We start from the raw sequence: 14,971 nt of genomic DNA, 5'->3' as shown, positions 1-14,971 counted from the left end.
GAAATAACTCAAACAAACAAAACCTGCCAGCTTGGATATTAGTGGCAGACAGTTGTTTTCATTGTCTGTACATATAATTGGTCCTCACTAATACTCATGATAAAATGGTACAGTTTTTTTCTACTCGGTCTGTGTCTCAGAGGAGGGCTGTGGACAGTTCAAAGTCCCGTCTACCAGTGACATCATCAATGGGGAATCCAAGCTAATAGAAACTGCAGACTTTCTATTCCTGGAAAGTTGCAATGCAATAAAAGAAGCCATTGTTCTCGTGTTAATAAAAATCGAAATAAAAAATTTGAAATCTTGAAATTTGAAAATCATGCCTAACGATGATGTCACTGGTAGACGGGTTTCTGGACTGTCCACAGCCCTCCTATGAGACACAGACCAAGTAGATTTTTTTTTTACCATTTTATCATGAGTATTAGTGAGGACCAATTATATGAAGATAGGTTGAAAATCGGTGAAGTCGTCCTTTAAATAGGGTTCAAGTGGTTTATCATTAACAGTGATCACTAGTGTTACTCACAACAAACTGTCTATGATCAGTAATCTGTAAAATGGATCTAATGCACATTTTTGTTCATTTACTGTATAATTGATTTCAAACTCACTTTCTTCCTTGATTGAATAGTTAATTGTTCAAATGAGTATAGATGTGTGAGAAATCATTTTAGTTGTAATCTTTTGTACACAGGTCATTCTGTGTGGGGTTTGACTTGAACTTCACATGCTTTGTTCAATCTTAACATTACAGTTATGCACTGCTTCAAACACGAATAACAGGGCGAGTAAAGTGAGTGACAACATTGTCCAGTATGGTGTCAAGCCTTTCAACATAATCATACTTTTGCTGACAGATAGTGAGTGTGTGTGTGTGTGTGTGTGTGTGTGTGTGTGTGTGTGTGTGTGTGTGTGTGTGTGTGTGTGTGTGTGTGTGTGTGTGTGTGTGTGTGTGTGTGTGTGTGTGTGTGTGTGTGTGTGTGTGTGTGTGTGTGTGTGTGTCAGACAGACAGACAGACAGACAGACAGACAGACACGGAGAGTGTCTGCAGCAATACAAGCTTTACCTCATTAACCCTGGCATCACGATTTTGGGCAGTTATTATACATTTTGATTTGTTCTTATTAATTTTAATAAGGCTTAAGTGGTTAAATATGACGGATACAGAAAAACATAATAATCACCAATTTTGTCATTTTCATCTTTATCATAGAAAGTTTGTTGTGTTTTTTCTCACCCTCAATAAACCTTTATGGACTTATTGTAGTAAATGAGGCTTCATAATATATTTAAATAAAACCTAAAACCATATTAAAACCATGCCATCATAAACCGTTACAGTGGAAAAATCATTTACTCATATATATTGGAATGCAAGCTCCAAAAATGCATATTTCTTAGGACACTGTTTGACATGTAATTAATCAACGTGTCAGAGCATGAAAGATATTGTTTTGTCAGCATCCCTGACTTATTGGCTGGCTTCCACACCTGAAAATTAAAACGTCAGTCTGTTGAATAGCAAGCCCCATTATCGTTACTGCGGGCACTCCATCACACGCCTTGGCAACCCAAGGGCATATGAAGATCAGGACATGAGGAGAAGTACATGTACAACATTGCAATCACTTCCATTAAAACTTTCTACAGAGCAACTGTTGAATGTTGACAGAGGCAAAGCTACTGTCTGTACTCTCCCTCCCTCCCACACACACTCATGCATGTACTCACACACGCACGCACGCACGCACGCACGCACGCACGCACGCACGCACGCACGCACGCACGCACGCACGCACGCACGCACGCACGCACGCACGCACGCACGCACGCACGCACGCACGCACGCACGCACGCACGCACAGTCCACTCCACTCCACTCCTGTTCCTTCTCCCCTGTCGTTTTTGTTATTTTTTCTTTCATGAGTCTGCTCCTCCTTCCAACCATTCAACTATGCTTCTCTCTCTCTCTCGCTCTCTCTCCAACCACCCCCTCCCTCTCTCCTCCTCCCCTTTCCCACCCACCCCCCCACCCTCTGCTCCTCCGCTATGTAGGAGGAGCGGGGCTCCCGGCAGACGCGGCGGCGGCGTGGTTTGAGTTTGAGGAGAGAGCGAGAGGAGAGGATGACAGCAGGATCTGAGGGGACACACCAACAAAGATCAACTCAACACAACGCAGAGACTACAAACAAAGCCAACCAGACGAAGTCAGACGCAAAATAAAGACATTGACTCAGCAAGGATATTCTTTCATCACCTGCGGACAGTTGTTGGACCGGCGAGAGTAAGTGTGTCCTCTTATTCTGAAGAGTGCTTTCTACTGGGGGAATGAGACAGACGTCAGGCTAGGCGAGGTGTGTTTTTGTGTTGTGTAGGCTGTTGAATGAAATGGCATCCAGTCATGTGGCTTGCAGGGTCTTTGTGAGAGTGCTGTGTACCGGCATACATAATGATCTTTTGTGACTGGCCTTAAGGGCACTGATATTCACTAAGTCGCACACGCAAGCATGCAATGCATGAATGCATGTGTCTGTGCATGCAGAAACACATACACACGCTGCTTTTGCAGCTCTGGGACAAACCATTCCCAGATGTGTGGGACCCAGAATGCCCTGTGCTTTCCCTCGGCGGGGTGACCCCTTTGACAGACAACATGAAAAATCAACACCTGATCTGTCCAAAGCAGTGAATCTGTTGAAGTGGGACATATGTTTGACACGCACGCACGCACGCACGCACGCACGCACGCACGCACGCACGCACGCACGCACGCACGCACGCACGCACGCACGCACGCACGCACGCACGCACGCACGCACGCACGCACGCACGCACGCACGCACGCATGCACACACACATGCACGCACGCACGCGCACACACACACACCAGCCTAACAAAAGTAACAATGAGCTTGGAAAAGCTGTCAGGGTCCATCCTGGTTTACTGTAGATTCCTAAAATGATGCTGTGAAACTCACTCCAGTGCTTTATTTCAGATACAGTAGGTCCGTGTCCTGCAGAGATACAGGAAACCAAGGAGAGAGATAGGAGAGACATGCAAAACAATACTGGGTCAGATTCAAAACCAGGCCCTCACACTGACAAGGAGCATATGGCCTGCACTAACTGGCAGCTGAGCCACGAAGCATCCTGCAGCCACAAGTGCTTTTGACACAGCTTTTGTTTTGTCTTGTTGCAATGAGATGATGCGATAATAGCTGTTTGTGCTTGGCGGGATGACAGCATACTTTACCTTGCCTCACCCACTCCCACCTTGTGTGACAGGAATACCGCCTGTGATTGTGTTTGGGTCTGGGAAACAAGACAGAGGAATAATAATGATATTTCGACGCTGTAATTTGATGGTCTGTCTTAATAAAAGGTCACGGAATGCGAGGAGCGTGAAAGATGAGACAAATCTCAGTTAGGAATTCTTTGGGCATGCCATCACAACGCCCAGCAGAAGCCCTACTACTGCCTTATATGCTGCAGAGGCTGTGTGTGTGTGTGTGTGTGTGTGTGTGTGTGTGTGTGTGTGTGTGTGTGTGTGTGTGTGTGTGTGTGTGTGTGTGTGTGTGTGTGTGCGCGTGCGTGCGTGCGCGTGTGCGTGTGCGTGTGTGTGTGTGTGTGTGTGTGTGTGTGTGTGTGCGCGCGTGTGTGTGTCTCTCTGTCTGCATGCATGCATGTGTGTGTGTGTGTGTTAAGAAAGAGAAATACAGAGAAGGAAGGGGGAGAGAGAGAGAGAGAGGGTGAGGTTAACATTAGGGGTGGAACAAATCAAAACTCAGCCAAAAATTACATAAGGTAATCAAACTGTTATATTTTTTCCATGTCCAGACCAGATCAGGCCAACCTTTTACCTCATGCTCTTCCCTGGACCTTACACTATGCTGTGGGTTGTTTGTGAGCCCTGATATTCATGTAAAATTAATGAACATGTAACCTCATGCAGCAGGTGCAAGCATGTGACATATGAGTGCATTTGTGCGTATTGTGTGTGATTAATGGCGCCCATGTCTCCAGGTGATTACATTTCAGAACAGCACAGACGCGTGGCTGGGGGGGTTTTGGACGAATGTCATCATAGCAACCACTACTAAGGTCAACAAACGCCCATGGTACAAGGTACATGGCACGACAGGAGTAAAGCCCATTGCTCCCAGAAAATAACGGAATTCACTCAACTAAAAAAACACGCACGTGTCTCATTTCTTTTGTTGAAAATAGGTTATTTTGGTCCAGCAACAATAAGCCATTATGACAGGCTTGTCGCTAGTGAACAATATGACAATTTACTGGGTATAAACCTGTCTAGACTCTGTGGTGCTGTGTTCAATTTACATACAGCCTACTCCTTTGTACCCCGCCTGCCATCATCAGATTATTTATATTAAAGGAGGGACACTTTCTCAAGGATAAACTCGCGTAGCCAAACCACTTTTCAGTCACCTCAACAACAGACGAATAATCACCAAAATGACTGACTATACTTTCAGATGAGACGCTTGAATGATTGCAGTAGATTGTCTTCGTTGATATTCTTGTGTGTGGTTTTGATGCTACTCCAACCCCTGTTATTACTTATAACAAAGGCGCTGTTGGAACACTGTGTGTGTACACAGCCCATGGTACTGGTGCAGTTTCAACAGATGTCTGTAGTGGGCCGGGACCAAACCCAGTGACCCACAGGCCTGTTAACCAGTAGGAGTAACTGGGGCATGAACTGGGATGTCTGGCCAGAGTTGTGAGATGAGTGCACGTGCACGTAAGAACGCGCCCACACACGCACACGCGCACACACACACACACACACACACACACACACACACACACACACACACACACACACACACACACACACACACACACACACACACACACACACACACACACACACACACACACACACACACACACACACACTCTTTAACAGAAACAAATGGGAGCTTAGAACCCCACAAATCTAAACCATCACACCTGGCATTGCTTTACAGAGGGGCCTTAAGTTTAATATCTCTCCTTGTCGTGTGTATAGACAAATAAGCACATTCACGCGCGCAGTCGCACGCATGGCCGCACGCGCGTATACGCTCACACAATCATTACACCATTTAACAGACGCATACAAGCATTAAAAGTATGTTGACATGATAAGTAAGCAGACACTTAAGCACGTGTAGACATGCAGAAACACATGACTGCACACACCTATGTTCCACGCGTGCACACACACGCGCCCGCATGCAAGCACGCACACACGCACACTTGAATCATTACGCCATGGGCAGGTCTCAGCATGCACTCATAAGGCTGCATGAGAATAGGTCTTTTAAATGCAACATGGGAGCATTGTTATGTGATGCTACGACTATGAGGTTTCATTTGGTGGGTTGGACCACAGACACTCTTGTTTACAAACCAGTTCCTCTTTCTGACCTATGGAATGACTGCAAAATGTGTGCTCAAACTTTTGAATTGATTTGTGCATTATACTGCAATGTTGTTTTCTATTTTGTTTGTAGCTTAAACTACAAACCAAAGACGTCAACCATGGTTTTCTAAATTATTGAGGGTGCCAAGGATAGAATTCAATTACGTTAGATGGTTCCCAGTGCAATAAGGGCGGAGAACCACTGGAATATCGGTTTTGGGACCTGCTGTAGTTCACATTCATCTGTATGTGTGCGCAATAATGAGTCAAAACAACTTTCCTCTGTGCTCCTCAGAAATGTGGGTTAGCAGTGAGATTTGGCAGGAATCCAGGCCAGCTCTGGTTTCTGTGTTGGCAGGAGTTGTATCTCACAGACAAACAGGCAGCTGCACTGAAGGGTCTCTGCGGATGCTTCTCCGTGGTCAGCCTCTCATCTGGTATAGAACACTCGAGATGAATAGTAGACACAGAATGCCAAATGACATTCAAGACAGAAAGTTCACATCGCCTAGCCACTGTACTCATTGTCCAGATACGTAACCCAGTAACCCTAATCTGATCGGTTGTCTTGACAATATGCTCCAACTAAATGTGCACACGGCGCTGTGCTCCAGCTGCCGTCCGTGTGATCAACAGAGATTTAACTACTCATCTACTCATTGTCCAGATACGTAACCTAGTAACCTTAAATCTGATATAGGTCGGCTAGACATGATGCTCCAACGACAAAATGCGCACACAGACAGCGCACTGCTCCAGCTGCCGTCGGCACGATCAACAGAGATTTAGGTCTGCTGGGAATCATCCTTTTGTAAGATCGACTCTCAGGCTTAAGTTTGTTGTCTTAGAACCTTGACTTTGACCCCTAGTGTCTGATATGACCGTCTTAGATCTTTTAGAGCGGAACAACCACTGGATGCGGATGTACCACAGATACCCTGGAGAATACAGATTGCCACGCGCACACGCACACACACACACACACACACACACACACACACACACACACACACACACACACACACACACACACACAAGTACGTACAACGTGTACTACAAGCCAAGGAACAGTTACTGAAGTTGGAGAAGATTTTCCTAAGCGGTTCTGGTCAGGAATGACGTACTAGTGCAGTTCAAACAAACCTCACTGTGCTGCACTCAATCTGGACACATGGATGGATGCATTACAATAATTTGTTTAAATGTTTATTTATGTTTGAATGTTTTAGTCTTTTTATTGTTTTGATTACACATGTGTGAGTGCACATGTATGCTCCTCATTGACTTCTCATGTTTTCACACGTAATTAGCTAGAGTGTAAACAACCCTTTGGACTTGAGATCCACAGGAAGTTTAGAAAGGGTCAATAGCGTGAGATCGGACGTGGGACCGCAAACATACTATAGCCTAAACAAATAGGAAGAATTCAAAGGGGAAAGGCAACTGGGGGAAAAAAGAGAGAAGGCAAGTCATTACAGTGTAAGTAAACATCCACGTGTCTATTTTGAAATGACACAGAACATTTCAAAGTACATATTAAAGGAACAAACAGTCTAAAGACATCTGTGAGTGCCGTCGATAGTTTGCAGAAGTGTTTGCTATTGTGTATATGTAACAAATCTCAGAAAATAACACCTCATGACAAGCAGCTGGCTCCAGACGCTTTGGTCACGAGGGTTAAGAATGGAGTTTTAAATATTGAGCCACTGAGTGGAATAAAGCTTTACATCTTTGAACATTAGGCAGACATGCCGCCTTCAAAAGCCTTAAGTGTTCATTGACTTGTCCCGTTATCTTATCTACAGATTAGAGAGGATGCATGTGTGTAAAAGTTTACAAATGTGGAGGTGACTCTGTCGTTTCATCTCAGACCCCATGTCAGCCTTGTTGTAGTAGCTGGGGAAGTTCAAAGGCTCCTAGGGGCCGGGGTGGAATCTTTAATCCCTGCTTAATCTGATGCGTTCACTCTACTGACCTCTGAACCTGTCCCCGACTTAACCACTTAAGCCCTATTTCGTAGCGAAAATAGACGATCTACAAGCTCACAACACATCGCACAGTGAAATGTTGTGATTATGCTATTTTGCACGCACGCATGCTATTTTGCGCGCACGCACGCATGCACGCGCGCGCGCACACACACACACACACACACACACACACACACACACACACACACACACACACACACACACACACACACACACACACACACACACACACACACACACACACACACACACACACACACACCAAAGTGTCATAGGGCAAAAATCACGTTTGATGCTTACACATCTCTTATTCATCTCATTTGCTTTGTTCAAGTTGTTATCCATGGCCTAACATGACATGGCCCCCCCTCTCTCTTCATCTGTTTGTTCATTTTTAAAATTCTTATTTCTAGTCTTTTCACATATTAGACAGTGACTGAAGACCATCTGCCAGTACAAACAGCCTCCTTCTCTCTTTTGGGTAATAGCGGGCTCCATGTTTAATTTATTACAACTCGTCCACACAAAAAAAGAAGAGAAAAAAGGCCTTTCTTTCTTTAATGGGAGTTGAATGATTTGTGTTTTTCTTCTTTGCTATTCAGACTTCAAAGGAAACCCATTACCCTCCTAAAGACGGAGCTGTGCTCTTCAAGCAGTCACTCAATGGTGACTGGCTCTGTTTTGGAAACTCTTTCCCCGGCAGGGCAATCACTGACTGCATCATAGGGAAAGAAAGAAAGATAGATAGATACTGCATCAGAGAGAGAGAGAGAGAGAGAGAGAGAGAGAGAGAGAGAGAGAGAGAGAGAGAGAGAGAGAGAGAGAGAGAGAGAGAGAGAGAGAGAGAGAGAGAGAGACAGAGACAGACAGAGACAGACAGACAGACAGACAGACAGACAGACAGACAGACAGACAGACAGACAGACAGACAGACAGACAGACAGACAGACAGACAGACAGACAGACAGACAGACAGACAGAAAGAGAGGGAGAGATCAAGTAGATGAAGTAATGACCCCAGGATGGTTAAAATGCTGGCAAATACCTAACCATTGCCTAGAATCTAGGCAATTATCTAGGCCCTAGATAATGAATGAGAAAGAAAGAGAGAAAGAAAAAGAAAAAACAACTGTAAAGAAGGTTGACTGAAAGCAAATCAAGGGAGCGATTATGGTCTAATACCCTAATTGAACTAGAACAACAATCAGCGGTGTCTTAACGACCTCCTCTGGTCAGATTAGGGACATGTGGTAGAAAAACCGGAGGCCCCCACTTTAGATGATAGAGCCAGCTCCTTTGATAAACAGAGTTAGCTTCCTGTCTGTCAAATTACAAAGGAAGTCATTACCTTTGTTGGGTTTGAGGATTTATGTTTAAATATGCAACCGTTTCATCGCTATTTTGTGAAGGAATTCAGTGTTCTATGCCTTTTGGGATTTTGTCAGCATAAAGAGTTTAAATTGGGCTTTTTAGAAGATTTTCTATATATGTATGGCACAGAGCAATGGTTCTCAAACTTAAAAATGTCAAGATCTCTGACATATTTAAGTCTGTAACTCTGACAGTATAAAAATGGAACCAAATGGACCCTAATGGGTCCATTTGATTCCATTTTTATACTGTCAGAGTTACAGACTTGTAAGGGTCAATTTAGACCCCCCTAAAGGACCCCAGATAGTCCCTGAAACCCATTTTGAGAACCACTGGCATAGAGAAAACCTTTATGCCACAGATCAACATTTAGCCAACCGTCATGTGCTCAGTTTCCAACATACATTAACATTTGTGCCTTCACATTTGGTGATGTTATAAGACCTTTAACTCAGACACAGTTGGACTGACAATTCCCTTATTCATAGTCCTTGACAGAAATGTTTAATGGAGCCGCTATAGAGATAGATTATTTTAAAACACTTTTATACTAATTAGGATCTTGAGTCAAAAGGCATTCTTTTGCAGTTCTTTCTCGAGTAAACATGTCACACGAGAGCTCCAAAATGAAACAAACTATACTCACAAAAGCTTATATTCCACAAACTCATTATAGCGGGACACCATTGTGTGCAGTCTGCAGGCTGCACCACATATCCTGTTTAGAGTGCTGTGTTCTGCAATCATCATGGAGAGGTCTTTTTTGGACAAGCTAAAACACTGCATGCTGATCTAATTACAGTTATAGCATGTAATTATGGCATGATCGCAGTAAAACAACGCACTATATTAACTGAGATGAAAAATACTGTTTTCAAGTGTTTCAGCAAAGTGAATTATGGTCATAGTCGTCTGCAAAACCGTATTCACTCATTTTAAAGGGATAGTTCACCCCCAAAAATACTTTTTTTCTATCGATTAGTCACCCCATGGAGACCTGAATTCATGGAATTTTTTTAGTTTTTGTCGCATTCCTAAGGCAAGCCAATAATTTGATGACCGGCAGCGGTTCCGGTATAGGAGACACAAAGAGTCTCATTTGTGTCTCCTATCGAAACCGCTGCCTACCGGTCCGCTGGTCATCAAATTATTGGCTTAGGAATGAGACAAAAACAAAAAAAATATCCATGAATTCAAGTCTCCATGGGGTGACTAATCGATAGAATATATATATATTTTTTTGGGTGAACTATTCCTTTACGATCTGGCTTTGGCTCCACACAAAGACGATTTCACATGGTTTCTGTCATTGCTGCTGATGTCAATGACTTCAATGACGTGTGTCCTCCTGCTGTGTGTCACAGATGACTGTGCTCAGCGTGTGGGCTCTAGTGCTCTTCTGTGCCTGTCTGGCCGAGGCCTTCCGCACGCCCTACGACCAAGGACAGGACCCAGAGCAGATCAGGGACCAGAATGACCCCCGGGATTACCACCGAGATGCAAGGTTAGGCCATAGCTCTCATTTTCGCTTTCCCAGAAGCGTTCTGAAACAAACACTTGGGGGGGCACGGCAAACTATTCAAACTGCACGTTTAGAATCCCATGATGGATATTTGCGGATTTTTTTTTGTCACATGCCAACAGAAATAATATCGTCTCTGTCAGGTGGAAACCTCATATGTCCAAAACTGTTACTTTTCAGGATTCCAATTCAAAAGTATCAAAAGTAGCAGATCTGCAACTTTTGATACTTTTGTGTGACGCTGTAGTATGATCAAGTAAGGCATTCATTTACGATAAAAAAACACAAAAAGTTAGAATATGGGTAGAAAATGGAGGTTTCTGCCCGACAGCAACGATATGTATAGTACTGTTGCAACCTTATTTCTTTGTGAGTTTTTGTGAGTTTTCTGTATGTGTTTCTGCACGCAGCAATAGAGACGTGAGAGAGTGTCGTCGATGCTGCGACCCCGGAGAGGAGCCGCCGCCCTCTCAGTATGCCAACCCACACTACCCTCAGCAGCAGGTGGTACCACACATCAACATCACCATACTCAAAGGTATACGGACAAAAACAACACACACACACACACACACACACACACACACACACACACACACACACACACACACACACACACACACACACACACACACACACACACACACACACACACACACACACACACACACACACACACACACACACACACACACACAGTCATTTGAGGTAAGGTTTACGGACTGTCCCAGCCCCAACTCCTCTCCGGGTCCTTGTGGAATGAAGATAGATGGCGGACATTTTAATAGCACAGAGGAACCAATCACAGCTGGAGAAGCCTGGGTTGGTTGGAGTATATGAGGGGATAATTTGGGGTGTGTGGCTTTGACCTCCTCAGGGGTCAGGGTACACATATCCCACATAGCTGTGTGAGACCCAACCCAAAGTTCTGTGGTTTACCAAGCCAGCCGTGGTTAATTGTAGAATAATACTTCAGTCAGACACTTTCGTCAAGTAGAAACCATTTACTGCAATGATATCGCATTGTATTTCGCTCTGTGTATCTACTCCAGTGATACTACAGAATACTCTGCACAAGCATGCAGTGTTGATTTTGACAGTTTTAGTTTTGATTTAGTTTTAGTCATAGTCTTTTGAATAAAATTCTGTTTAGTTTTAGTCATATTTTAGTCATCTGAAATGTTTTAGTTTTTGCCTAGTTTTAGTTTATCGTCATTTAATACAATCAGATAGGACTTTTCTGTTTCATGATTGGGCTGTCAGTGAAACTTGGATGCAGATTGCATCCAAGTTGCTTGCGGCTAAATGCTCCCTAGGTTCACTTGTGACTACATTTTGAATCTTTACAAATCTAATGTAAAATGTTCACGTAACAGAATCCAGACAATCAGTGAATGATCACTTTTTACATTAAAGGTAGGGTAAGTGCAATTTCTTGGTTAAAACAAAAGTTTTTTTGTTAAAAGGTTACTTTCAGAGTCACTGGACCAGCAAAAGTGTTACTTTCCAACTGCGATCTTGTGATCTTTCAAAAAGAGTTAATAATGTTTGTTGAATACGTTCCCTACATGTACGTGCTCCACAAGAAAAGGGGGAAATTGTACTTCAACGTTACATTGTTCTCCACAACTTGTGGTCTGATATTCATTTCACACACTAATGCTTATGCATCCTTACACACAGTCTTGACAGTGTTATCTGAATTCCATTGAGTCAACCTGAGCAGATGTACAGTAGCTGATCTGCTTTAATCAGGTCACACCAGTCAAGTAACCACGCCCATCTTTGTACTGACCGGCACCGCTCAAAAGGTGAATTCTCCTATCAACTGTGACATTTCTATGAATTAACTTTTGACGCAGAGATCCAAATTCTGAAAATAGCAGATCTACAAGCTCACAACGCACAGCGATGCGACACGTGAGCTTGTAGTCAAGATATTTTCACTATTTGTTATGGCCTTTGGGCGGTTAACGGCGGCTGACATCATTTTGGTCGTGCCTCTTCCAGGTGAGAAGGGGGACGGTGGCGAGCGAGGACCGTACGGTAAGTTGGGCAAAGCCGGCCAGATGGGTCCGCGGGGCCACGCAGGCGGCAAGGGCACCAAAGGCGGCACGGGGGCCCAGGGGGAGCCCTGCAAGACCTACTACGCCGCCTTCTCCGTGGGCCGCAAGAAAGCCGTGCACTCCAACGACTACTACCAGACGCTGGTGTTCGACACGGAGCTCGTCAACCTCTACGGCCACTTCAACATGTTCACCGGCAAGTTCTACTGCTACGTGCCCGGGATCTACTACTTCAGCCTGACCGTGCACACGTGGAACCAGAAGGAGACGTACATGCACGTGATGCACAACGAGCGCGAGGTGGTGATCCTGTACGCGCAGCCCAGCGACAGGTCCATCATGCAGAGCCAGAGCCTCATGCTGGAGCTGGAGAGAGAGGACCAGGTGTGGGTCAGACTCTTTAAGGGCGAGAGGGAGAACGCCATCTTCAGCGATGACTTTGACACCTACGTGACCTTTAACGGTCACCTCATCAAGCCCAAAAGTGAGATATAGTGCGGTACGCGTGCGAGGGCGGGGTGGGAGGACAGCGACTATTAAGGAAGACTTGCTCTGCGTGGAAAGGATAAGTGGCATTGAGATGCATGTACATATATAGTGTGCTAACTGGCCGGGAAAAACAATCAAAGTCGTGTGGATGTCGCTTTGGGGAGGATGTCGCTGTTGAAACAGCAGATACTGGACAAAAAGGGCTTGAAATCCCTGGTGCATAATGAAACAAAGTACATTATTAATAGGTTTCAACCTGACGTCCCTGTTTTGGGCATGTCCTTATAGGCGAAATCTTTCACGCAACAAAAAACGACAAAAATAAAATAATAAATAGCAGATACAATCTCACAAACAGTTTTTTAAATAGGGCTAATTAGTGGTTAATTATACTGAACTGGTATTATGGAAGGTTTTAGCAAACACAATACAGCAACATTTCAAATGTATTTCAAGATGAAGTTATGATATGTGTTGAATTGAGACCCATTATATAAAGATGTCAGATAATTAGGGAGACAGTTAGGCAATAAACAGTAGTCATTATTTAATTTCCTAGTAACGATGTCATGTTTGGTCAATAACAATTTATTGTGCTTAATCGAGCGCTGGATTCTCAGTTTGTATTCCGTTTCCACTTTCAATGCTCATGCACTTTCAGCGCTCAATCTGTACAAACACAAATAAGTACATCATTCTGAACCCTAACCACAGCTGTAAGACTCTACACACATGGTGTATATAGGTTTTTGCGTGTATGTATGCTTGATCTTTTTACATTTGCAATTAACCAGCATTAAGATATATATTATAATGGTATAAAAGATAAAAACACAGGCAAATTATATCAGGGATTTCCTTATAACAGACAATGGGATGCAGTTGATATCCTGCACCCACACAAAAATGTATAAATGACAATGCTTTTCATATTAAATTGCATACTGTATTAAAAACATACTGGTGCTATTTAGGAGTAGAGATAAATAAAAAAAAATCTAAAACGTTTGTGTTTTAGAAAAGATTTTGTGTCTAAACCTAATGCTAACTCTGTTTACATTTATGTATATTTCAGCTCCACAAAGTTGTACAAATTCTCTAGTAACTTTGTATAAATGTATGCTATGACATTTATTATTATGTCACAACACACAGTCACACAATACTCAAAAAGAATACTGAAAGGAGTCTAAGAAAATCCTGGCTATGAGTAAAGAATCCAGTAAATCTGTTTGCATACCAGTACAGTACATTTCCTTTGAAACCAGCTGTCATTGTGAATGTCCAGTTGGGTTTTTGACAACAGCATTTGTTTGGGCTGAATCCGAAGACAGCCAATGAGATTAGATACTCCCCAGGGATGCCAAAAGCCTGGGATTGTTCCAAAGCTCCATTCCGACCCCATCTATCCTGTATTTATAGGCCACAAATCATTTGAATCTTATTTGTTTACTTTAAAGTGATATAAATATTGGCTCGCCTGCTATATTGAGACGGATATACATAGCATTGGGAGTACATACGTGATCTAATGAGGGATATGATATGAAAAATGGGCTCAATCAGATCTTCAGTGTGATACGTTTGGAATTACGCCTCAGGAAATGGTTCAGTCCAAGAGATGCCTTGACAGGAAAAGGCTTCGACTGCCTGCAGATGTACATGTTGTTATGCTGTCAGGTACTTCTCTGCTGGCTGATTCTCTACGCAGGTTGTTTGATAATATTGTTCAGCATGGATACAAATCTTCCTAATTAAAATCATGAAAGTCTGGATGCATCCAGTGCATTGTGTGTTAAGTATGTGCGTGCGTGCGTGCGTGTGTACGTGCGTGCATGTGTGTGTGTGTGTGTGTGTGTGTGTGTGTGTGTGTGTGTGTGTGGGAGTGGTGGGTGTGACACTGTTTCTCCTGGATGTGTTTGATGGTGTGTGTACTTGCCAAATGTTCACAGAGGACTTGGTGGAATGTGTTGGAGAGAGAGAAAGACCCCGTTTCTGGTTCAGCCCTTTTCAAATGCACAGCCACTCTGCAGACTCAGACAGCAAATATTATGCCTCTTATTCTTGTCGTCACTGACACGCACACACACACACACA

At 43.6% G+C, this 14,971-nt stretch overlaps 1 protein-coding gene across 2 annotated transcripts; it reads left to right on the top strand.

Moving 5' to 3' along the window:
- Positions 1-2,066: 2,066 nt before the first annotated feature.
- On the top strand, positions 2,067-14,645 carry c1qtnf1 (C1q and TNF related 1). 2 transcript variants are annotated; one of them, XM_080454978.1, is made up of 4 exons: positions 2,067-2,288; positions 10,162-10,301; positions 10,730-10,857; positions 12,330-14,645. In XM_080454978.1, the coding sequence occupies exons 2-4, from the start codon at positions 10,162-10,164 to the stop codon at positions 12,878-12,880; spliced, it is 819 nt and encodes a 272-aa protein (XP_080311104.1). In that variant the 5' UTR covers positions 2,067-2,288; the 3' UTR covers positions 12,881-14,645. The 2 variants fall into 2 exon arrangements, with proteins under 2 accessions (XP_080311104.1, XP_080311105.1); XM_080454979.1 differs by lacking the exon at positions 2,067-2,288 and adding an exon at positions 4,034-4,129.
- Positions 14,646-14,971: the final 326 nt, after the last annotated feature.

This window comes from Gymnoscopelus braueri (genome assembly GCF_963280865.1).
Source record: "Gymnoscopelus braueri genome assembly, chromosome: 17".
Classification (NCBI taxonomy): domain Eukaryota; kingdom Metazoa; phylum Chordata; class Actinopteri; order Myctophiformes; family Myctophidae; genus Gymnoscopelus; species Gymnoscopelus braueri.
This window is presented reverse-complemented; position numbering and strand designations above follow the sequence as displayed.